At 38.8% G+C, this 26,892-nt stretch overlaps 1 protein-coding gene across 1 annotated transcript in view; it reads left to right on the plus strand.

Moving 5' to 3' along the window:
• Positions 1 to 26,892, plus strand: part of Pibf1 (progesterone immunomodulatory binding factor 1) — a 184,085-nt gene that overhangs the window by 19,174 nt on the left and 138,019 nt on the right. The window contains exons 6-9 of the mRNA XM_036200021.1: positions 16,371 to 16,504; positions 19,510 to 19,618; positions 19,862 to 20,043; positions 23,518 to 23,643. Coding sequence (XP_036055914.1) covers positions 16,371 to 16,504; positions 19,510 to 19,618; positions 19,862 to 20,043; positions 23,518 to 23,643 — 551 coding nt within the window. The remainder of the gene's footprint in view (positions 1 to 16,370; positions 16,505 to 19,509; positions 19,619 to 19,861; positions 20,044 to 23,517; positions 23,644 to 26,892) is intronic.

Here is a 26,892-nt window from a genome sequence, read left to right on the forward strand (position 1 = left end):
CCAGAACTTGAAGAAAGTTTTAAAATATTATTGGGTGCTTTAGTAGTTTAGACTCCTTACGTACCATTAGTCATTTTTAATCCCCAAGGAAGCAGTGAAGTTGGGAGCATAGAAATGAAAGTCAGGTCGTTGGGAAGCTTAGCAAAGATACAGAAAGACTGGGGGATAATGAGTGGACACAAACAGCTAAGAACAATTAGTGAAATGGAAAAATATCAAGTGAGTTATTGACTTGAAAGAGAAGGCATTCAAAGGCCGAGCAGTGGTGACACATGCCTTTAATCCTAGCACTCGGGAAGCAGAGGCAGGCAGAGCTCTGTGAGTTTGAGGCCAGCCTGGTCTACAGAGTGAGTTCTAGGAAAGACACCAAAATTACACAGAGAAACCCTGTCTCGAAAAACCAAAAAAGGAGAAGGCATTCAATAAATACAAGTTCAAGTACAAAGACTGCAGCTGAGAAGCACAGGGAAACTTAGAAGTGAAGGCAGCAGCTAAGAACTGGAGACATCTCAGCGACAACAGCTTGGTAGTGACTTCCTAAGAGAGGCTTGGACATTTCTTTGCTATGTCTCTGAATTTTTGAGGCTGATAATTAAGGAATTAAACTTTGTTGTTTTAAAACTGTTCAACTTGCAAGATCGGAAATGGCCTTAGTGTGTATTTAGCCACATGGTGGCAGTATATACCCAACTATTACCTTTAAGACAAACAAAACTAACTTAGGTTATTTGGAAAATCTGGCTTTTGAACCAGCACGGTGCTGACTTGCCTTCTATTTGTATTTCTTATTTCCAGTCGTCTGCCTACCACACTAACTGCTGTTTTTCCTAGTAAAGTTCAGTTGTTGTGTAGCTATGAGAAATATGAAACCAAACCCTTTCTTTCATGATACATGCTCTTCAGATCAAAGGGCCTTCAGTTACTACACTGACTTCATAACCCTGCCTACCAAAGCATCGAGAGATTTAAAGCCAAACAGTTATAGTAAACGTAGCCCTGCCTCATTCAAGTAATCAGTTCATTCATGGCAGGAAGGTGAGAAAAGTCCCAGATACTTAATAACATAGTTCTTGACCTTTAAAAAAGAAATGACTTCCTAAAATGCCAACTTTAATGGACTCTTGGGATTTTCTTGTGTATCTGTTTCTAGATCTTAATTATTTGGAATATGTAGATACTACAGGGCAAAATGTGATTGACTTTTTACTTTGAGTCTGAGATTTCAAGTGTAGTAGAATTCTAGCCTACTTTGAGCTGTGCTGCATTTATAAACTTGTCTGTGGCACTTAATGTATAAGTGCTTATAGGTATCTTCATTATAAACTTCCTTCGTGTGTGTGTGTGTGTGTGTGTGTGTGTGTGTGTGTGTGTGTGTGTGTGTATGATTGGTGTCAGAACACACATATGTGCAGCACTCAGGCCAGAGGGGAATGTTGGGAGTCCTGCTCTATCATTCCATGCATCATGTCTTTAAGGCAGGGTCTTTGACTGAACCTGGAACTAGACTGGCAGCCAGCAAGCCCCAGTGATCCTGCAGCTTCTGCCTCTCATATCACTGAGGTTAAAGGTACACTCATTGTCAGCATTTTACATGTTTGCTTGGGCTTTGAACTGAGGGCCTTGTGCTTGCTCAGAAAACCCTTCTGTCCAGCGAGCCATATGCAGTGCAGCTAAGCTGTGTGCAGCTGCTTTGCTGTTGTACAGTGAATGCTACATACTTCTTTCATTCCAAAGGAAGCAGTGTGAACTGTACTAGGTAAGGCCTTAGGGAGTCTACACTTACTAACGCTTTAAGTTCATGAGGATATGGTGAAACACATCTCATGAGAGCTTTGTAACTAGGAAGTTCAAGTATGTTTTGTTTAACATAGCTTCCTTGTTTAGAACCTTGTGTACATTTCTTGAGAAAAACCCTGCAAGATTACCTAGAGGCTAATCATCAGTATCTATAGATGAGTAAGACAGCTAATTTAATTTGTATGAAAATGAGGTGTTTCATTAATGACACATACAGGGATTATAAACTGTTTTCTTAGATTCTTTTTATTCTGTTCAGTTTATAAGCTTAAATTTCCTTTATAGAATACATGCTTAAGACACTACCCATCAAACACAATTACCCTAGAGTGTGAAACATATTCATTAGGAAATAACAATTTATTTGCCTCTTCATATTAAATTAAGTAACTGATTAAACTTTCAAATCATGGACAGCCACATGGATTCCAATTTTAGTCTGAGGTAGAACTAAAGATCTCATTTTCAATAAAACTCAAGATTCTAGTGAGATAGGTACGTGGACCCTGAACATGAATCATTTGAGAATAAAACAGGTTTTGTTTCTTCACTTAATTGATGACATCTTTGCATTCTAAAGTCAAATTTCAGTGCTTTGATTTTTTTACTTTTGTCTTTGATATAAAAGTAACATTTTAAATATTTTATTATTTAACACATGAAGATAAGATTGGAGTCACACTTTATAATTTGTTATTACTACATTTCATTCTGACCTATGCATTTAAAATCTTGCTTTTGTCCAGAACCTGTTGAAATTTTACCCATACTGACTGGCTTAGCTAACACAATGTCAGCTTCCAGTCTGCCATCAGAGTAGAGGCCTCATTTAACTCTGTTTCCTACATGCTATATGAGGAAACAGGCTTTTAAAGATTAACATGCCCTTTTCTCTTCCTTACATTTGTTCCTGCTGTACGTCTTAAGTAACCCATCAGCACTTTTGAACTTTAATTTCGGGGCAGGTTGTGAGTAGTTTAATTGGTGTTTAGATGAAATTTTGAACCCAGTGGCCAAGAGGATGATCATCACATAGTTATCCGGGGAAACCCCCTCTGGAGAGATCTTATAAATACCTTGGATTAACTCCGATGTCCCATGGCCACTTCATTCTGTTGGTACTGAATTTTCCACCTCTTTCACTAGGTAGAGAAAAGTAACTGTACTCAGCCGTCTGTATAGAAATCAACTGTAAACCCATCTGGCTAATTAGATTTTGAACTGGTCAGTAATAAACTTTCACTTACTTGTATAGCATTTCCCTGATAACGGTTTTAAGTTCTGCATTTCTACTCATTCACAAGCTCAGCTTTCTTTCATACAAAATACAGTGTTTCCTCACCCAGAATCTGAAAGCATATTTATGATCATTAAAAATATGTATTATATTATTTATGGTGTCTGTGCATATCTGTGCACGTGTGTCAGAGGACAACTTATGGGAGGGAGTTCTTCCTACCACCATGTGGGTGCCAGGGATGGAACTCAGGTGATTAGGCTTGGCAGAAGCCTCTTTACCCACTGAGCCATCTCACTGGCCCCTTTTCATTGTTTTACATTTTATAATTTAATTTCTTTAATAGTCCAGTCATTAGCAGATGTGTGTGTTCAGTTGGGGATAGATAATTTGTATTGTCATGTGAGGTCAGTGCCAGACTGAGGCAGGTGTATGGTGAGCTTGAGGCCCAACTAGGGCTACATGATGAAAGTCTGTCATAAAACCAACCACCAAGAGAAACCTAAACAAACCAACCAAAAATGAATAGGCTTAATGGGAATTCCTTAGTGCCAACGTTGAAAAAGGATAGGTTAAGAATTATGGGAGCCGGGCGGTGGTGGCGCATGCCTTTAATTCCAGCACTCGGGAGGCAGAGCCAGGCGGATCTCTGTAAGTTCAAGGCCAGCCTGGTCTACAGAGTGAGTTCCAGGAAAGGCGCAAAGCTACACAGAGAAACCCTTGTCGTGAAAAAACAACAACAAAAAAAAAAAAAAAAAAAAAAAGGAATTATGGGAAAAGGCAGGAAGACAATATTAATATCAGATAAGGTAAAACTTAAAATTAAAGCCATACAACAGAATAACAAATGTATTATGGTAAAACGTGATGTTGTAGACAGAAACTTTTATATAGTGAATGTCATGAGAGCTTAATAAACACAATAAGGTTTGGGAAGTTTAATTTGCTTCTGTGAGAACTGGTGTAGATGTGATCGATAAAATAAATGAGGCCTAGAAGAACTAATTGTATCCGTTTTGATATAGCTGTTGTAAAGAGAGCCTAACTGCCCCTGACCAGAGAAAATGGTATTCTTACACATAAGTGGAAAGTCTGCAAGGCTGCTGTGTGTACTTGATCACGTAGGAAACAAATATATTTTTAGGAACAAGTTTTATAGTTTCTATTTTTATCATAAGTTAGTAAAACAAAGACAAAGGGTGAAGGGAATTAAACTTCCTTGGCAGTTAAATACATCTTTTGGATCAAAAAAATTTGAGAAGAAAGCAATGGAAACAAGAATAGTTATGTCAGAGTTCTCGAAGCATATTTAAAATTATACCAGAGAAAAACCTATGGCCTTAAAAAAAAAATCTCTTTGCTACCACACAGAAAGACAAAAATAAAGATACGCAATTCCCCATGTGAGAAAAGCAGGAGAGCCAGGCATGGTTGGACATGCCTGCAAGCCAGCACTTCCCAAGCTCAAGCCAGGGGACCTCGTGTTTGAGGCCAGCTTTGGCTGCCTAGGGAGACAGTCTCAAAAAAGTCTAAAACCAACACAAAACCACACAATGACGAGAAACAAACTATTGGAAATTAAGGTGTGTGTGTGTGTGTGTGTGTGTGTGTGTGTGTGTGTGTGTGTGTGTAACAAGCTGGAAACAGAGAGTGAAGGGTACCAACAAAATGTAGCTTGTGAAGTAAACAGAAGTGCAGCCCTGAACCCTTTACCATAGGAATCTTAGGACCATGAGAGAGAGAGTCTCCTTCTAGTCTGGTTACTGCCAGATTCAGAGAGGGATTAGCCCAGCTGGGTTCAAAGTGGATTTCCATCAGAAAAGTTAAGGCTACTACTTCAGAGTACTGAAAAGGATAGAAAATTCTGATGTAATGTAAAAGCAAAACAAAGTAAATTTATAAGCTCATTTTTTTTATCCTATGGAAACAAGTTCAAAATAAAATGTTCACAAAATGCATTCTATCGTTACTTATTTATTTTATGTGTGTGTATGTCTGAATGTGTGTGCCACATATGTATGCAGGTACCTGTGAAGGTCAAAAGAGACATCAGATCATCTGGCAGTTATGTAACTGGAGTTATACTGAGCCACAGTGAGGGTGCTGGGAACCAAACCAGGGCACTCTTCAAGAGCGATAAACGCTCAGAAAGGTGGAGGCATCTCTCCAGCCTGAATTCTGTCATTATATCAAACTAATTAATTGGAAGGATGGGTTTTAGCTAAGGACCTCCAAGACCAAGTTCTCAGCACAAAGGAGATTTATTTTCCCCAGAAAGACAAAGACAGGAGATAGAGGACAAGGGAGAAGAAGAAGGGAACAAGGGAGAGAGGACAGGAATAATTGTCCCTAAAGGGACTAAGGACTAACTCTGGGTAGAGAGGAGATAGGCAAATGCTGGTTTATGAAGGTAAAAGGAAAAGCCTGAGCTAGGCTGAGGTGTTTCATTTTAATTGGGCATGTTAATTAGGTAAGCCAAAGGGGGCTTTTGATTGCTGAATTTCAATGCTTTGTAGCCAGCCTCAGGAGGAGGAAGTGGCCATGTAAGGGAATAGACCTTGGTGGCTAGCTTTAGAAATGTAATCTAATAGCTTTTAGCAAGGCAAAGGGAATAGGGGAGAAGGACAAGACCTGTCAGCTCCATGTTTGCCAAGCTTGAGCTGGGTAGAGTCCCTTTAGTAATGATACTTTATAGGATTAAAGTATATTCCAAACATAGAGAGTAATTGTGTTATTAGGTTGAAGGAGAATGGCTAGGTGAATGTTTTAGGATCTGTAACAACTGATGGTAGTGTTTAGCATTTGTACATGATGAGTCCCCCACCTCCTTTTTGAAGGCATTATTTTGCCCATGTGCATCTCTAGCAAGGAAGGTAATGGACTCAATGAAGAAAGCTATCAAATCTGTGCTGGCATGATGGCTCAGCTGTCCCAGCACTTGCTGTGCAATCAAGAGAACTGGAGTCCTGATCCCCAGAACCCTTGAAAATGCCAGGTGGGGGTGGTGGCCTCTGAAGCATAAGACAGGGTTCCCCAGCAAGCTGACTAGAGTCTGTGTGTGTCCACTAGTTATGCCTTAACTAAGAGATCTCACCTCAAAAGAATAAAGTGGAGGAGCAGTCAACGGAGATTCCAAACAACAGCCTCCTTACCAGTGTGTGTGCACACACTCCCACATTCAACCATGTACCTGCACATATTCAAACATTCATACATACATGCATTTGTGCCACAGAGACACAAGAAAAGAAGGAAAAAAAACACCATGAGATCACATTGTTGAGCATGAGAATACCATATCTTAGAAATCTCCCAAAACTCCAAAAGTTCTTTGAGTAATATATTAAGGCAGTTAAGTTATATTCCAGGTTTTTCCTCCTTGATCATTTGGGAGTTTCAGAGGAAAGAAATATAATACAGAATTAAGTGTGGGGAACTTATTTTAGTTGATAGTTGTGAAAAATGAGTGCTCCAGGATCTCCAAGAGAAGTATGAAAGAGAAGATGTAGTTAAGGGAATGTGAGATATGGTAGGCCAACCAAGAACTCAGTGTAAACCTTAAAGCTTACATAGACAGCTAAGTGTGGTGTTGGCATGGAAACAGATAAATGTAAATGGGACAAATTTGTCCTTACATTTTATATGATAGCACGAAATTAATTCCATGTAAGTCAAAAATGTTAGGAGAAAAAAATCACAATTACTTTAACCGTCACTGAGCTTTTTATCTTACAGTCCACATATTTTTAGGAATTCTAGGAAAGAAATTGTTTCCATTTATAACTGGACTTTAGGTTCTTCTTTCTTTTTGCAATATAAGAAAAAAATTCAGAAAGATTACCAGTTCTTGTGGTTGTTAACATTGGGAATTACATTTGCTAAGTGCTTAGAATTTAGGCTCACTGCTACTTGAACATGACTGTAGTCCTTAGACTGTAGACAACACTAGGTTTTAACTTGAATGCATTTACAAAGAAGACATGCATAATTAAAATAATTTGATAGCTTTATTTGCTTCGTGATTCTGTGTATTTTCAAATAAGCTTTTAGAAATAATACTCTCAAAAGACATTCGCAAAAGGTACAAGAATGCTAGTGGAATCCACATTTTAAAAAACCCTTTAAGAATTCCTCATTTTATGCTGTTATGAACAAGCTCTAAGTGAATGTGGATGTGAGACTTAGGGAGATCTTGTTGACCTGAAATCTGATGCACATATTTTGGTAGAAAGCGAAGGTGGCGTATCTTTAACATACTTCAGGATATTCATGTCCCAGTGTATGCCAGTCCATAGTCCACCTGCAGCCAGTTACACTCAGGCTGATTAAAGTCACGTGATCTGCCTCACGAGCCACAGCTGGTTGGTCATCAATGTATTGCATATTCCACTTACACCATTTCTCTCATTGCAGAAAGTTTATTGGGTAGCATTGTTCTAGAGGTCAGGGTAAACTCTTTAGCAAGACGAAGAACCCAAAAGCTTTAGATGGAAGGATCAAAAAGATTCTGCATATAAAGCTTGATATTTAAAGTATAAATTGGGGAGATATTTGGAACACAGATAATAAAATATAATGGCAGTACCATTTTTAAATGTTCTTATAATAACAACTAGACAAAAATGGATAAAGACATCAAATGTTTCACAAGAAGTAAACCACACATGTCCAGATGCTGCAACTTAACGTAGTCTTAACTTGCTTTCTGTGCTGTGACAAAACACTGACCAAAAACAACTTGGGGAAGAAAGGCTTTATTTGGCTTACACTTTCTCAGATCTCAGGATAGGAACTGAAGTAGAGACCACAGAAGAGCTACTTACTGGCTTGCTCCCCAGAGCTTGCTCAATTTGCTTTCTCATACAGCCTGGAACCACCTGCCCAGAGATAGCAGTGCCCACAGTGGGCTGGGCCCTACATCGGACATTAATCAAGAAAATACCCTAAAGGCCAGCCTGATGGGAACAAGTTCCCAACTGAAGCTTCCACCTCTTCCCAACGACTGCAGTTTGTGTCAAGCAGACAAAAGCTAAGGAGCACACTAACATTTTGAGAAATACAGTTAAAGTAACAATGAGAACTGAGGCTGTAAAAGCACAGAGATCCAATAACTAATGCGAATGTAACTAAAACTATAAACCATTTCTGGTGAGAATGTGATGCAGTCTGTTGGACAGATAACCAGCCACACTGACTAAAATGGAAAACAAACATCCTTCAACAGAAGGACTCCACTGTTGTCTCTGTGTGCCATAAAGTACCAGTCTGTAGCATTATGGGTTAACAAGGTTTACTATGGCCTTATCTGTACAACATGGAGGAGAAAGAGGCCAAAAACCAAGTAAAAGCCATCAATATAATAGCAAGGAAATGGTTGCATAAGCTGTGGTACAGGCTATCCATGAAACATTATGCAACCTCAAACATGAGTAAACTAGAGAGCATTAGGATTTCCACATGTATGGCTAAATGCTCAAAAGAACTTGCCTGTTTTAGTTTGTTATTGTTCTTAAGGAGAGAAATAACCACTTTGGCCTTTGTGAGTCTAAGGTATCTGAGTAACAACATGGAGAGACACCTGTTCATTGTCCTAAGAATGGGGGTCAGAGGGAAGGAGAAGAATTTTCTCTTTTTATTAAATTTTTTTAGCCTTACTTTAAATGCCATCTATATGATAACTCTTATATATGTGTATATTCATTTATTTATGTAAACCATGTTAGTGTATGTTTTTTTAACGATTTATTTATTTATTATGTATACAGAAGAAGGCACCAGATCTCATTACAGATGGTTGTGAGCCACCATGTGGTTGCTGGGAATTGAACTCAGGACTTCTGGAAGAGCAGTCGGTGCTCTTAACCACTGAGCCATCTCTCCAGCCCGTTAGTGTATGCTTAAAGACATTAAATGAAACATTGAATATATGACAGTTTACTAGCAAAACAGAAATGACTCCATGTGCTGATTATAAGTCATCTGCCATTGCTCCACATATTCTCGTGTGCTTCAAAAAGTTCCAAACAAGAAAAAGTGAAAACCATGGTGTTTACTCCCATCGATGGATCAACTTAATTTTTTTTCCTATCTATACTTGTTGATACAGTGCTAATCTCAGTGACTCAAAAGGCACAGAAGGCCTAAAAAGCCACACTTTTGTTGCATTGATATACTCACATTCTTTGATTGATACATGCTATTATATTAAATTTGGCCTCTTAAATGTTAAGATGAAATTTGAGCTGGATATGGTGGTGCATGCCTATAATTCTAGCTCTCAGGAGGCCAAGGCCACAGGACAGCAAGTTCAAGGCTAGCCTGAGCTATATATTTAGGCTTTGTCTCAAGAGGGAAAAGAAATTATGTTTGGATCAGTATCTATTTAAAAGCCAGTATTTCGGGTTTGTCTCAACTATATGCACCCTGGCTATAAAATTTGTCATTCAAAGTATCAACATGATGGTTTTGCCATGCAGATTCTGCCAGAGAAATTACCCAGTAATGAATGAGCTGTTGGTTAGTTCCTATACTCATTTTTCGGGGCTAGGTAAATTAAGAAAAGTTGACCTAGAGCAGTCACAGATTTGAACTCTTATCATAATCCAGTGTCCATATCTGATGAAAGTGTGTTTTTTCATCTAGATTATTTTTTTCCTTTAAAAATGTCTTCAACTTTAAACTAATAATATATTTCTTAAAGAACTTACCAAGGACAAAGAGTAGACTCTGGCAGCAGAGTAGACCCTTGGTAGGAAGGGCAGTCTATGCCAGTCAAAGATGAGTCAGGTTCCTTGTTCTTCTCATGATTAATTGTTTCAATTAAAGTGTTGATCATGTGACACTTATGGGAATTCTGAGAAATGAAGTCTCACTTGCCTAGAACAGTTAAAATGTAGTTGGTCATTCACTAAATGTCTTTCTGATGTAAACTGCTTCTGACTGGAGTCACTAACCTCAAGGCAGTTTGGATGGTGTCATTTTCCAGCCTCCTTGGTTGCTCTGTCTTGTACAGCCAGGAGAGTCCTTCATTTGTTACCATTGATTGTGACACATAGGTTGCCACTTCCTTTTCATTTGGCATGATGTGAGAGACTGCAGATTTGCCCAGATGCCTAGAAATTCATTGCATCCAGGCTAATTGCCGTTTGGTTGCATAGCTGCTGTTTAAATGTGCCTGTTTCGTTTCATCATTGAGTACTTCTTACTTCCCATAGGAACATTTAGACTTGATGTCACTCTACCAAATGATTTTCTGTTAGTTAGGTTTGCTTTTAAAACAGGGTCTATCTATGTAGTCTAGCCTGTCCTTGAACTTATTCCTGCCACAGCCTTCCGAGGGCTGGGATTGCAGTTGTGTACTACACTAAAGTGTCAAATGATTTTTAAATGTGTTCAAGAAATCATCATAGTGATTGTTTTAAGAGGGAGAGTTCAAAATTAACTATATGTATATGTGATATTTGAAGCCATGAAACCTATAATTAAAATTGAATTTGAGCAATAAATAAAATTAACTTCTGTTGAGTGGTTTTATAGTTATTAAGTTCAAAATAGATCCTTCAAAAAATAACTTGAAATTAGGAAAAGGAAAAACTACCTGTGATTTCAAAATCCTGGATTCGAAATCTGGAATCCTATACAAACCATTCAGCCCTTCTAGGTTTCTTTACCTTGTTTTGTTTCCTTTTTAATTTCTTAGGTTTATGTGTCTCATCATGGCATTTTATACAAGGGTGTCATTACCTTTTGTTCCTTTATTCCCTGTCACCATGATCCCTCCTCTCCCAGCTGGTCCCTTTCTTCCTCAAGTTAGAACTTTCATCTGCTTTTAGTCACTTGTTACATTACCCTGTTTCCCACTCTCTTTGAGCTCTTTCTTTACCTCTGATGATCTCTTTTCTAGTTTTGTGACATACACACCTCCACACTTATAAATACAAATACAATCTCACACACACACACACACACACACACACACACAATTTCAATTCTACACATTAAAAAAAACATGTAATATTTGTCTTTCTGGATATAACTTTCTTCAATTAACATTAATGTATAATTATACTTCTTCCTGCAAATGTCATGATTTAATTATTCTTTGCCATTTTGTGAAATTTCATTATGTATAAGCATGTGTCTTATTTTCTCTATTTATCTGTGACATCGAAACGGGTTCCATTTCCTGACTGTTGTGAATAGTGAAGCAATGAACATGAATGTTCAAGTGCCCCTCCAGTGTATTGTCATGCTCTTGTCTTGAAAATGAGGTTTTAATAGGTTATCGCCAGTGTATTTTTCACCTCTGAAATGCTGAGTATCTAAAAATACCTGCTGTTTGGAATCAAGAAAAATGGATGGTGGGGCTGCATCATATTATAATGAAAACTCTAGTAGTTAATAACTTGGACAAAGAAAGCACTGTAGGGCAAGACTTTTCTCAGTGTCTTGGGTCAAATAAACAGCAGGGAAAGATATAAAGACCCCCTACACATATCATGACCCCCTACACATATCATGACCCCCTACACATATCTCCCTCTCCATTCCTATACATTCAATTTCTGCCCAGGTAATATTTCCCCGTTGAAGCCTGTTTTTAAAAGCTCATGAAATATAAAGAAATTGAATGATGCAGCTCAATTTTTCCTGAAGCAAACCTTACCCATTTAAGAATAGATGAAGAAATAGAAATTTCCTTTATACTGCCTCTCCAGGACACACAACACAGACACACACCACACATATACACACACACCCCACATATACCATATATGCTACATACAATATTATCACTTAAGAGGTGATATTTAATCTTGAAATTTGGCTGGAAAACTAGTATTTGGTAGGCACATTCATTTTGAAGTCAATGTGTCTATGAGCTACCTGTTTTAAATGCTAGGACTGTAGCATCCGTCTTTTATAATCAGTTACTCTACAGATCTCTAGTGCAATGACTGGGGTTACTGGGTATGTCTTTAAGGAGCTCAGAGTCATATGTGGGTATAGGGAAGGAGAGGGCCATAGATAGGACAAGAAAACATACAGTTACAATTACAGATAAAACATATTCTACAGGAGACAGCACACAACTGAAGTGAAAGAGAATGTCGCATTAACCCCACAGTCAGAGTGTGTTCTCTTCCAGGTACAGCGCTCTCAAGCAGAGACGGTTTCAGTGCCTCAGACTGTACTTGTTTTCTCAAGTCAAAAGAGAAATTGATACTTGGCGATTGATTCACTTACTGTTAATCTAGAAATTTCCAGTTTGAAAAGGGTAGTAAATGCAAAGTTTGGGTCTGCTTCTTTATGTATGAGAAGATTTACATTTTTTTGCATCTCTTTCTTTCTTTCTTTTTTTTTCTCCTGAGACAGGGTTTCTCTGTTTTGTTTTGTGCCTTTCCTGGAACTCACTCTGTAGCCCAGGCTGGCCTCGAAATCACAAAGATCCACCTGCCTCTGTCTCCTGAATGCTGGGATTAAAGGCGTGCACCACCACCGCCCAGCCTTGAGATAGTTTTGCAGGTAGTCTTTCAATCTATTCGATGTCCTGTCTTGCTTCTTTTCCATAAACATTACTTACAAACCTTCTGTAGTAGTTGCTAGGATTATGAGAAACTTTCTCAATCTTTTGCTTATCTTGTGGAAGGCAAAGGAATGGCAGCTCATAGCACATGAAATCCACTTTCTAACAGTGAGAGAACATAAAGTAGACATCTTCACTCAAGAGTTGGGGCTCAGTATCTTCCCACAGAAGACAGAGAAGAAAGTGGAGGATACAAAATAGTCTAGTGCCTTTTCTGCCTTATCCACAAAATTCTATAACCATAAAGTTTGGCTCATTTTTGAGACAATACATTATTTTCTGTTTTCCAGCCCTATGCATTAATCTTTGTTTAAAGTGGAAATGAGGTCTACCCACATCACCCAGGCTGATCTGAAACTTGAAGTCCAGCTACCTCAGCCTCTCAAGTCCTGGGCTCACAAACTGTACCAATGTAGCCAGCTCTTGCCTGTAGTTTAGAGTAACAAAGCAAATCCCTACCCCACAGTACACAAGTTACAACTTTAAGGGGAGATTTTTTTTTTTTTAACTTTCTATATTGAAAAACATTTCATACATTATATTGTTCATTTTTTTCTCCTCCTCAATTTCTCCCAGATTTTCCCCAACTGCCTACCCATCCAACTTTGTCCCCCCCTTAAAAAGTCAATAAAAAAGCAAAACAAAAAACACATACACAAAATCCCACAAAAATGAACCTCAAAATAAGCAAAAGACCAAAATTTTTAAAAAAAATGCCCAAAGAGGCAAAATGAGACAAAAAGCCCCATCTCAGTGCTGGGACCCCATCTGGCTTGAACCTGTGCAGGCCTTGTGCATGCCGCCACAGTCTCTGTGACTCTGTATGTGCAAACGTCGTGTTGTGTCTAGAAGATACTGTTTTGTTAGAGTCATCCATCACCTCTGGCTCTTACAAATCTTTCTGCCTCCTCCTCTGCATAGATCTAAGGGGACATTTTTTACTTGAAAAGTCTTAAGAAATTCTCAATATAAAGTATGTGTTTCTACACTGAACTTCTGGCTATGTTTGTTCGTGTGGCCTTTATACTGAAAACAAATAACATGTGTGTGTGTGTGTGTGTGTATACACGTGTGCAAACTCTTCTCCGTGACAGGTGCCTCTTTGTGCTTCTTTGCTTGTGTGCATCATCTGAACACTCACCCACAGTTCTCAGTTGTGTGCTTGTAATCGTAACGAAATTTCTGACGCATGTGATTTAATCAGTCCTGAAATGTGTGTTCTTCCTCTTCACTACGTTATTCGTTTTCAACCTCTCTCTTGTTGATGGCCTTTAATTTTAATTTTCTTTCTATCAAGCTAGCCTGAGGCACCTCAGCTCTGTCTGGCTGAGCATTACTGGAGATCACATTAGCAGCCTAATTCTTCAGATTCTTTGTTAGCGGCCTCCCATGGAGCACCTGCACGCTCTGTTTTTCTAGTCCTTTCATTTTCCTTGGAAGCTGTTTTAGGACTTCCTCCCTGTCTACATGTCTCCAGCTTTTCAGTTCTCATTTTTATCAGGTCACTAGGTGCTTCATTTCACAAAGAAAATGGAAATCCTCAGATGAGAATTCTTACAGTTCTCTGTCAGGAAGCCTATAAATACCTACCTGTACCCATTCTGATTTGTTTGTTTTTACTGGTTTTATTGGGAAGAGGCCCATAAGGAGTAGAAAATGCATACCTTTAGGAACTGTCTAGTAATAGTCAGGGTTACTATTGCTGTGATGAAACACGATGAACATAGTTGGGAGGGAAAGAGTTAATTGTGCTTTTGCTTCCACATTACTGTTCATCATTGAAGGAAGTCAGGGCAGGAACTCACCCAGGGAAGGAACCTGGAGGCAGGAGCTGATGCAGAGGCCATGGATTGGTGCTGCTTACTGGCTTGCTCTCCATGGCTTACTCAAACTGCTTTCTTATAGAACCTAAGACAACCAGCCCAGGGATGACACCACCCAAAATGGACTGGGCCTTCCACATCAATCACTAAGAAAATGTCCTAGAGGCTTGCCTACAACCCAACCTTACGGAGCCATTTTCTCAATTGAGGTTCTGTCCTCTCAGATAACTCCAATTTGAGTCAAGTTGGCATTAAAAACTAGCCAGGACAGCAACCAAGTGTGTAATATAACATCATAAAACATAGTAAGGGATAGACTGTGGGCTGTAGTAAAGGCTTTTTGATACACTTGTGTGCCCACTAAAGAAAAAGAAAAAGACTACCTTGTTGGATATAAAATACCACAAAATGAGATGGGGCTATGGCTCAATTGGTAGAATACGGCCTTGTATGCAGGAAGCTCTGGGTTCAGTTCCTAGCGTCACATAAACTGGGCATTATGGTAAATGCCTTCTAATCCAAGTGGATTCAAGAGCATCAGAAGTTTAGGTTCACCCTTAGCTAAATAGTGAGTTCATTGCCAGTGAGAGGATATACATGAGACCTTGTCTTAAAATAATAATAATAACAATAATAATAATAATAATAATAATAATAATAATGGTGGTGGTGGTGGAGGAGGCTCATGTCTTTGATCCCAGCAGTAGAGAAGCAGAGGCTAGTCTGGGTGACATAGTATATTCCAGGCCAATCAGGACTATGTAATGAGACCTTGTCTCAAAAACAAACAAACAACAGAAAAGTCATAAAGCAAGGCCATAGTAAGTACTCACGTATGTTTGTTTCAGTCTCCACTTCCCTGTCTTTGTCCCTACTATTGAATCCTTACAGAGTTTCGCTGCTTTTTTCCTCAGGAGCTCAATACTGTTACTGCGCCATCTCCTTAGAGTACCATTTCCTGTTGTTCCTGACTCACACATCTATGAACCCTTTGCTTCTTTGATATTCTTTTAGGTTCCTTGGACATGTTATCTTTTGCCCATCCTTTAAATGGTTGTATTCCTCATGTTTATACTCCTGGATTATGTCATAGTCTTTGCAGTTATTAAACTACAGATATGTCTGTGATCCTTCAGGAAGTCAAAGCCAAGAGGAAGTGGTATAAACATATTAATGTATAGTTAATGAACACTCATTATGTGTTGTGATTTTGTGAGTACTTTACATGTATTGTTTGATATAATCTTTACAAGAATTCCATGAGGTAAACACTGATGTTTAAACAAATGTCATATGTTAAGTTAACTCACTTCTAGAAACTAAAATCTGGAACCTACCTACCTAATCACAGAACTGCACCCTCTCCCAAGACAGTGATATGATTAATGGTGTTTAGAGATGAAGCATTCTTTGGCAGAACTGAATCTTCTTTTAGGATATAGGTATTAAATGATGTACAGGATGATCCCTGGGAAGTAACACAGCATCCTCAGCTAAATCCTATAATGAGCTCAGTAGCATTCCATTCTCACAAAGAACCCCAGTGTAGGGTTCTGGCCATGATGTTCAAACAAAGCAAAACACTGTTTTCAGGTTTCCCACAATTATGTCTTTCAAACAGCTCCTGATAGAAATTTGGAGGCTGCTATTTCAGTGTTGTATTGGGAATAAACTGTGTACTCATCTTTGTATGTAGAATATCTAGCCCAAACCAGTTCGTAGAAGTAATTTAATAGTTTTGGATTTAATTTACAAATAATCTTGTGAATTCAGGATGACCTGTCTTTGAGTAACTAACTATTATAAATAATTTGAATATGTTTTAGTTTAGTTATAAGATCAGTTCATAGCATAATAGAAGAACTCAATACAAAATTTAGTCTACTATGTTCATTTTGAAATGAGTAATTCCTCCTTTGATTTATAGAAATATGAGGAAGATAGAAAAAGCAACTCTGAACTTCAAATTCGATGTCAGCGCTTGGCCTTGGAATTGGCAGACACCAAACAGTTAGTTCAGCAAGGTGATTACCGTCAAGAGAACTACGACAAAGTCAAGAGGTAAAGGTGGCCATGGGGACTGTCGCTGTTAGTGTTCAACGCAGTCACCCGAATTGTACCCCCCACATAGTTGTTTCTCCATTTCCTCCTTCCTTGTGTAAAAATATGCAGTGTGGTGGGCACCAGCTGTGGTTTTCTTCTGATTTTTTTTAGTTTATGTAGAAGTTGCTGCCACCCTTTAAGATGTAAGAGAAATAGGACCCCTGTAAAATGCTTTGTGTGAATGAATACTTGCTAAGTGTTGTTTGATGAATTTCATGTAATGTCAATTTAAGTGTTAGATTAAGCAAAGGAGACCAGGTGGCGGTGGTGCACACCTTTAGTCCTATCACTTAGAAGACAAAAGCAGGCAGATCTCTGAGTCCAAAGCCAGCCTGGTCCAGGGCTGAGTTCAGGCATAGCCAGCACCACACAGAACAAAACAAAACAACAAGAAAAGATTAACCAAAGGACGATTGTAACATTGTAGAGAATGTAAGTACTGTATCTTTGCAGATAGAGTGGATTTATCTTACTTGTTCAGTTAGTGTATCGGCTACAGCTAGAATTCTTGAAGTTCAGCAGTCAGTCAATGAACATTGGAATGTTTTAAGTGAATTTACAGAGATCTAGTCAATATATTGGTACTTCTATTCCCACCTTGACTGGTGTGTGCTGTGTAATAGTATTTATCATTATTCTCTAATATGGTAATCATTTGACCTTGAAATTTATGAGAGCTATAATCAGTGAACTCCTGAATAAAGCTAACTTTTGAAAAAAACATTTATTTTTAATTAACTTTTTGTTATCATAATAATACCTAATAATGGGTTTCATTATGATATTTTCATATACACGTATATATGAAACATTTTGATCATCTTCACCCTACCACTCTTGTTGTCTCCCTCACACTCCCACTGAACCTCCTTTCCCTCCAACTTATTCCCTAAGAAGCATTTTAAAATGAAGCAGTTTGAGATGGTAAGATGATATTTACAATTGGTATTTTGATTTCATATCTTCCTCTCAGTCTACAGAAATGGTAAATAAGATGAGAAAAATTATAATCATCACAATAATCCACAGCTCCCTGTCTCACTCATCAGTAAATGAAACAAGTTGTAGTTGATAATTATCAAGGCTGCATAATAGGATCATGGATATTCATTATAGTATCTCTATTTTTTATGTTTCTATTTTTTATAATAAAAAAATAGAAAGAGCCGGGCGGTGGTGGCGCATGCCTTTAATCCCAGCACTCGGGAGGCAGAGGCAGGCAGATCTTTGTGAGTTCGAGGCCAGCCTGGTCTACCAAGCGAGATCCAGAAAAGGCGCAAAGCTACACAGAGAAACCCTGTCTCGAAAAACCAAAACAAACAAACAAAAAAACTAGAAAGAAAAATATAACCTGATTCAAAAGTATAAGCACTTCTGTATGTTAAAAATAGGACAGTAAGAAAAGGGGGAAAGGGTTTCAACTAAACCTTTGGTTCGTGAATAAGTTAAAAAAAAAAAAAGTATAGACAAGCCACATATAGTGGTAACAGGTGTGCAATCCCAGCCGGCATTTGAGAGGCTGAAGTAGGAAGATGATGAGTTCTTGAGTGCGGCATGGCCGCTGACAACAGTCCTGATTCAAATACCAAGCCAGGTAACTATATGTAGCTCACTGGTAGAGCACTGTGAGCCCGGGTTCAGCCACCAGCACGACACAGAATAAAAAGAGAAGGACAAGCCATGAAAATATAAGGTAGCCTGGGGGATATGCCCCTTGATAAGTTCTCACAAATATATAGACATATAGATATTACATTATCTCTAGAATTCAAATGCTTCTGAATAACAGATTTGTTTCTACATAAAATTCTATGTGGCAGTTAAAACCATTAATTTATATTGGAGTCACTTTTGTTTCAACAGTTCTACAGCTTCTGGCAGAATATTGTGTTTCCTTGACCCTTTCTCTAAAGAGCTCTGATTTCTAGTGACAGGAAGTGGTATTTCAAAATTAGTATTTGGGCTGTGATCATTGCTATGTCAGCTATTATTCTTTGGCAAGGATAGGAGAGAGGGAAGCCAGCAAAGTGTGACACACTGGACGAAATTATATTGATACTTGTAGTTCCAGTTAACACCACAGTAGAAACTGAAGCACCTCCAGGCAACTAAATACAATATAGTATACCTGGGTATAAAAATAAATACTGACAATGATGAGTTATAACCCACTGATAGAATACAGACCTACAAGGGCATGCTAACACTAAAGGAGGGAAGAAGATCTGAACAGTACCATTTCAACTAATAAACGCATGAGTATGTCAGGATGGCTGCCTTATAGCCTCAGTAATCATACTTTCTTCTGAATCATCAATGGAATCTGCAGCCTCGGGTAAAATCTGTCAGAGAATAGGACGTATCTTTCATCTACGTGGCATATTGAAAAGCAAGGGAAAAGAAAACAATTCTCCTTGGCAGTCCAGGAGCCATGGAGTAAAGTCCCAAGGCTGTTGTGATTAGGGAAGAGGAGTTAGGAGCAAAAGTGTTCCTCTGCTCAGTTGTAAAGATGCCTGCTGAAGGGTTTGGTCCAGTTCTTAGTCTCACTGTTCTGGGAGAGAGCTAGTCTGAAGGAGAAACTTAAACTACCTGGCTTAATGGTAAGCACTGTGTGGAGGGAACCGTGCCCTGAAAGCCTGCCTGTGTGTTGCTGTACAGTGCCAGTGTGGACTAAGTGAGACCGTGTCTAAAACAACAACAGCACCAACAAAACCTCAACGATAGTGAGGAAAGTAAAACTGAACCTTAGAAAGAACTGTGTCCTGTACTGCGTAGTGTAGTTGATGCATGGAACACTAACTAAATGTGCATAGTACTGCCCTGAACATGGTCTTGAACCTTCGGAATTTGAAAAGTAGACACACAAAAGCCCCACTGTTCTGGTCAGCTTCTTGCCACTCAGCCCCTTTCAACTGTGAAAGAGGTTTCTGTATTTCCATGTGTATTTGATTTTATTTTCATAGTGAACGTGATGCTCTTGAACAGGAAGTGCTCGAGGTTAGAAGAAAACATGAAATACTTGAAGTCTCTCACATCACTCAGGCTAAAGAAAGAAGTGAATTATCGAAAGAGGTAAGCTCACTCGTGATTATTATATATTAACCGACAAATAGCCCAGGGTAAAATTATGGGAGAAATCATCGTTTTCTCCTTTTTATGTAGTGACCAGGAAGAATGGGAAACTTAGCAGGCAATTTTGCATAAACAAGGCTAAGTTTTTCGCTTACTAAAGGAGAATTTTTCTGTGATCCACACAGTGAAAGTCAACCTTGAGAAGTAACACCTCGCTCTGGGCGGGTCTCTGAATTTCTGTAGGTCACCACCTTGCAGCAGACAGTCACCCTGCTGCAGAAGGACAAGGAGTACCTCAATCGCCAAAACATGGAGCTCAGTGTCCGCTGTGCCCACGAAGAGGACCGCCTTGAAAGGCTGCAAGTGCAGCTGGAAGAGAGCAAAAAGGCTAGAGAAGACATGTATGAAAAATACGTATCATCCAGGCAAGACCCGTTACTTTGTTGTAATAGATAGAAAAGAGCACTCTGTGGTGGGTGAGAGTTGGTTTGCGGGAACGCCAGCGGTTTGAGGTCTACAGGTCCTTTTCATTTTGTCTCCTTTCTAAGTTTTTTTGTCTAGTTGACCTTTGTATAGAAATTGTGGTTTTCCAATAACCACAAAGGCCTATTTTTCTTCTTTTAGTTAAAAAAATTTAATTATCACATATTTATTAATATAAAAATCATGGGCATGTAGTTTCCTCTGTGTACATTTTGTTCTGTGCTCATGTTCTCCAGCTCCCATTACTCTCTTGTCTCTTCTCCCGCTCGTTCCAAGTATCCCCACTTCTACTTTCACCCCTTAAATTATACAAATTTCCTTAACATAGATTCTACATGTGAGAAGACACAAGAGGGTTTGTTTTTTGAATCTGCCTGTTTTTCCACTTAATGTGATCTCCAGTTTTTACACAGTTTACCACAAATGCTATAATTTCATTCTCTTATTTCAATGACCAAAATATATGTATACAGATATACCACTCTTTCTTTCTTTGATTATTGCTTGTATGCTGTGTGGGGTTGGTGGTGTGGTGTACCACAGGGCATGTGCGGAGGTCTGAGGAGCACTGTGAGGACTCAGTTCTCTTCTGGGATCTAGGATGCAGATCAAGCTGGCACAGCAAGCGCTTCTCCCTGCCAAGTCATTTCATTGGCCCATCTCATTGTCTTTATCCAGTCACCTATTGATGGACACATAGGCTGAGTCCATATCTTGATCACTGTGAATAGTGTCAGAGTAACCATGGATGTACAGCTGTGTATGCAGTATGCTGTCTTAGAATCCAGAGTGGTATAGCTGGATCAGATGGGGGTGCTCTTTTCATTTTGTTGAGGGAATTCTATACTGATTCCCACAGTGGCTGCATTATTTACACTACCACGCCTATGTAAGTGTTCCGTGTCTACTCAATTTCCACCCACAATTCTTGCTAGGATTTTTGTCTCTTTGTTTTTCATGTCTGGAATGAGGTAGAATCTTGATACAGTTTTAATTCACAATTCCCTGATGGCCAGAGTGGTTGAGTATCTTTCATATATTTGTTGGCCACTTGTACTTCTTTTGAAAACTGTTCAATTGAATCATTGCTTGGATTTTTTTTTCTTTAATTTGTATAGTTTTTTATTTTTTATTTTTTTTACAGATTCCAGATATTAATTCCCCATCAATTGTATAGCTGACAAATTCATCTACTTGGTGGGCTTTCTTTTCACAGTTAATTGTTTCCTTTGCTGTGTAGGAGCTTTTTAATTGCATGTCATCCTGTTTGTCAGTTCTTTTTATTTCCTGGATTATTGGAGCTCTTTTCAGAAATCATGGCCTGTGTCTCTGTCTAGAAGCGTTTTCACCATATTTTCCTGTAGTAGTTTCAAAGTTCTGTGCCTTACACCCATCTCCATCCATCTTCAGTTTCTTTCTGTGCTGTTAGGTAAGAGCCTGGTTCCACTCTGCCTGTGAAAATCCAGTTCCCACCCGCAGTTGTTAAAAAGATAAGCCCATGTCTTTTCGGGAGGATGTGTGTATAATTTATTCTCTTTCATTTTTTAAACTTATTGTGGCCTTCATGTGGCAGTTAGAGGACAACTTTCAGGAGTCAGTCTGTCCTTCCGTCATGGGTTCTAAGGACAGAACTCAGGTTGTGTGCCTTGGTAGTAAGCACCTTTACCCGCTGAGTCCCACTGACAGCCCATAACTTTTTTGTTTAACAATATTTTTAATGTCCTATTGCTGGGTGGAAAGCATAATTCAGTGGCTGAGTACTTCTTAACATACACAAAGCCCTGGGTTTAGTTCTAACAACTTTGAAGAAAAATGTTCTGTGACCCTGTGGCTAAGATTTCTTATTAGTAGTTTTGGAAAGTCTGAAAGCATCTATAGAAATACCATTTTGAAGAAAGTCTGAGCATACTTGGATTTTCCTGATGAAACATGAAAGAATAATGAGAAGGTACTTATTGTATGTTTTCAAATCATAGGTCTTGGTCTCAGGCTCCCTGCATCTCAAGTCTGCCTTCTCTCTTCTACTAAATATGTTTGTGCTATAGAGTTCCTTTATACTAATAGCCTTCAAAATCCTTGGGCTTTTTTATATTCATCAGCATGCCAAAAACTAAAAAAGTTAAAATTTGGTGAGAGAGAGATGGCTTAGCAATTAAGGGCACTGTTCTGGAATATTATTTTAACTAGGTAACGATGTGTTACATTTGTTTATGGTGCAGAATATGACTTTAACTGTGTGAAGGTGTTACATTTGTTTATGCTGCATTTGTTTAATGATGTAAAGATATGTTCCATTTGTTTCACCTTGCCTGCCTAAGGCACTGATTAGTCTAATAAAGAGCTGAATGGTCAATAGCTAGGCAGAGAAAGAATAGGCAGGGCTGGCAGGCAGAGAGAATAAATAGGAGGAGAAATCATGGCTCAAAAAGATGGAGAAAAGAAGAAGAGAATGAGGGAGAAAAAGAAGGAGAGGCCCAGGGTCAGAAGCCAGACCACAAGAAGCAGTGAAAGTAAGATATGCGGAAAGAAAGGAGGTAAAAAGCCTCGAGGAGAAAGATAGATAAAGAGAAACGGGTTAATTGAAGTTAAAAGAGCTGGCCAGAAACGAGCTAGGACAATGCTGAGCATTCATAACTAATAAGAAATCTCTGTTCTGATTTGGGAGATGGTTGGTGACCCAGAAAGAAAAAGCCTGCTGCAGCGTGCTGGCTGCTCTTCCAGAGAAGTTGGGTTCAGTTTCCAGCACCACATGGTGACTCACACATTGTGTCACATCCGTAAGGCCAGTCTCCAGGGATCTGACACCATTTGCTGGCCTTCATGAGTATTACATGCACGTGGTACACATATATGCAGGCAGAACATCCATACACATAAGAATAAAGTAAAAACTTTTCAAGTTAAAATTTTGCCTTTAACAGTTCAACAGTTCTGACTTTCCCCAGCCTGTTTATTTTTATTGGTTTGTGCTGTGCTTGCCACTAGTGCTCTATGTAATACTTTGAGTTTACCTTTGAAAAAAAAAGGAAAATTCATGTGTGGCTCTGTTTGCTGTGCTGAAAAGGAAATGTTTTCTAAAGTCAGAATTATCTTGGTATTACATTTTTATTCTTTGTCTCAACATGCAACATCTATGTGCATCGGTCTTCAGGCCTTGGCCCTATGCATTGAAATGACATTGAAGATGAGCACCCGACAGGATTACTAATATCTGTCTTAGTAATGAATGAAGCCTATGGAACAGTAGTGATGTGTCAAGAGCCTGGTGCTGGGTTTTATGAATTCAAAAAAACATCTAAAACGGCTAAGTTTTCTAAACATAGTATAAATGCATACTTCATATAAAATAATAAAATCTTTCCTGAAGAACAATAGTCTATTTTTTTTGTGTGTGACTATTCCTTTTGTCTTTGCAGAGACCATTATAAAACAGAATATGAGAATAAACTACATGATGAACTGGAACAAATCAAATTGAAAACTAATCTGGAAATTGATCAGCTTCGAAATGCCTCTAGGGAAATGTATGAACGAGAAAACAGGTAAAAAAAAAAAGAAAAGAAAAGAGAGAGAGAGAGAGAGAGAGAGCGTGACTGAGCAAGTTATATTTTTCTTTGTTTGGAAATTATAAGAATTTTACTGAAATGAAATGCCATTTCTGAAATGTCTTTTTTTTTTTTTTTTTTGAGCTGAGGATCGAACCCAGGGCCTTGCCAAGCGCACTACCACTGAGCTAACCCGAGATGTCTTTTTTAATAGTTGTAAATACAAATGAGAATGTTAAGTTCTATAATCTTTGATAGCTAATTACAACAGAGCTTATTCTACTGCAGGTCTTTTTACTAGATAGTGTGTCTGTTTCCTGTTACCTTAGTTCAGACCAAAGACAAGAGTAAGAGAACCCTTAGAAGATACTAAGACAGCAGTTGTTCTACCAAGCATTTCCCGTGGATCTTTGTAAAAACTGGAATGGTAATATAAACTTAACCACTGGTTCTGAAGGATGTTCTCTTAGCTAACACTGAAGAATAGTTTTATCCACGCAGTTACTTTTGAATGGTTGTGTGCTAGGTTCCTCTAGTAATTGGTGGCATTAGAAGAGTGACTGGGAGGAGAAGGAGGGGGTGTGGTCAGGATGTAAGATTAATTAATTAATAGTTAAAAAGAAGATTAAATAAGTCTACTTTTTCCAGTGACAGTTGTTTTCATGGATTAACTTTACAGCTACTGTGGCTCTTGAAAGACTGCCTGCCTTGCACCCTGCCCCAACTCCTCCCTTCTCCAACTCCTCCCTCCCTCCTTTCCCTCATGTGCTCATGCTTCCAAGGCAAACACTACCAACCAAAGACTCCCCAGCCCAGACTGGCACAGTGTTTAGGATGGACTCAGCAAGACCTGGTGGGTTAAGGGGTGAGAAGAAGCTAAGAATGCAAATTAGGGTTGTGAAAACATGAGAAACATCTAAGGCTTTAATAGAAACACATGAGGAATTTAGTTCCATTGGAAGTATCTGTGGGACACACAAATAGAGTAGTGAATTCAAGAGTCCCTGCCTCATCAAGAGAAAGGGTCTGCACATGAGAACTGGGCCAGGGATAAGATTCCTTTTTATATATAAGTTTTCTGGCTCACTTTATTTCTGTTACACATTTTGTAGGTTTTTGTTCACCTAACCTTAAAATTGATGTTATCATTTTATAATACAGTGCATGATTATTCCTAACAGTCCACATTACTACAAATACTTTGCTATGTAATCACTTGTAACTGTTTCCTGATTTTTCATCTAAAAACAAAACAAGAACAAAGAGAATCCTCTAAAACACATCCTATCATAGCATAAGTTTGGGTATGTTAACTCCCTCTCTATTGTAGAATGTTATTTTAAGGTGTGCTACTTTTGTTTGTATTGTATTTGTTTAACTGTGAAGCTGTGTTACTGTGCCTGTCTAAAACACCTGATGATCTACTAAAGAACTGAACAGCCAATAGCAAAGCAGGAGAGAGAGAGAGAGGCGGGGCTGGCAAGCAAAGAGGATATCTGGGAGGAGAGGATGTGTAGGAGCCAGAGGAGGAGGAGGATTCCAGGGGCCAGCCACTCAGCTACCCATCAAGCCTCGGAGTCAGAGTAAGATTTACAGAAGTACAAGAACAGGAAAAGCCCAAAGGCAAAATGTAGACAGGCTAAGTTAAGTTAAGAAAAGCAGGCTAGAAACAAGCCAAGCTAAAGCTGGGCATTCATAAGTAAGAAAAAGCCTCTGTGTAATTATGTGGAAGCTGGGTGGTGCCCCCCCCAAAAAGAGCCAAAAAGCAATTAACAACACAAGCCAAGCTAAGACCAAGCATTTATAAGTAATAATAAGTCTCTGTATATGATTGATTTGGGAGCTGGGTGATGCCCCCTCAAAAAGAACAAAAACAAACAACATCACCTCTCCAAAATAGTAGAAGTAGGATGGTAAAGTTGTGTAGGAAAAGAGGCAACAGTCATTTCTCGAAGAAGGAAAGCTGGAAGCAGCTTTGCTTATCCCCAGGGCTGTTCTGGACCCACGCTCACAACGAAATGATGCCATCCATTCAAGCTACATTTCTGCTCACAAGTCCATCGTGTTGGGAAGTCAAAGCAAGACCATAAGCAACTACTCACATCCAGAGTTAGGAGCACAAAGAGAATAAAGGTATGCACTTTTAGTGCTCAGCCTTCTTTCTCCACCCTTAATAGTTCAGCACCCTAAACTAAGAATGGTGCCTCCCTTTCTGGCAATGTTACCACATCAATGAAAGTAATCAGGACAATCTGCCACACTGGCCAACCTGATCTAGACAACAGCTCCTGGAGACTCCTCCCAAGTGGTTCTAGGCTTTGTCAGGTCGACAATTAAAACTAACCATCATATTACTTAACCAAAAAATTGATGGGATTAGACCTAGGTGCATCCATGGGGTTTTAGATTGATCCATTGCTATTAACACTATGATAGACAGTTGCCACCAGATGGCGCCAGACTGCAGCCCAGTCCTGTTGCTGCACAGGGCTGTGCAGTAGCCAGTTGTACAAGCTTGCTTTTGTTTTTCACTTCACAGTCATCGGCCCCTGTGTTTATGTGACTGGATCTTCATTATGGCAAAACTGAAATATAGTTATAACTGATGTCCCCTTCAGTTCTTCACAAGATCAAATAAATAGAAAGTGCTTTGGGAATCTTATGAATTAGAATGGGTAAAGAAAGGTATAAAAACAAAATTCAGAAAATGTTTACATACTTCCTTTTGTTTTGAATCTGTGAGTTAACTTTGCTTTGAAGTTAGGTACAAAATGTTGTCCTGTGTGTTTTATCAGTATTCAGTTAACATTATGAGTTAAAATGTAGCAACTACACTTGCATGTTTACAGTTACCTTGCCTTTCCCTAATAAGCACTTTCAGAAGAGAGAAAGAAGCTAAGGGTAGAGAAATACCTTGGGAGTTGGGAGACAGCATGAGGGAAACTCGGGCCAGTGTCAAGAATTATTGTATAAATCACTTCCTTAAGTAGGTCTATGTGAAAGCTTATGGTCCCTCTGTAGAGTTTAGAAAGAAGATATTTTTCCAAAGCAAGGTGCACACTTCAATACCAATACTCAAGAGGCAGAGACAGGAGCATTGCAGGTTCTCAGCCTAAGCCCTTGAAAAAAAGAAAAGACAATATTGCATATTGTAAGAGATTTTGAGCGAAAGACTAAAATCTTGTCACCACCATTTACAGCACATGCTAGTGGGGTGAAGAAGCCACTTTAGTTTCCTCTTTTATA

The sequence above is a fragment of the Onychomys torridus genome, chromosome 9 (genome assembly GCF_903995425.1).
Source record: "Onychomys torridus chromosome 9, mOncTor1.1, whole genome shotgun sequence".
Classification (NCBI taxonomy): domain Eukaryota; kingdom Metazoa; phylum Chordata; class Mammalia; order Rodentia; family Cricetidae; genus Onychomys; species Onychomys torridus.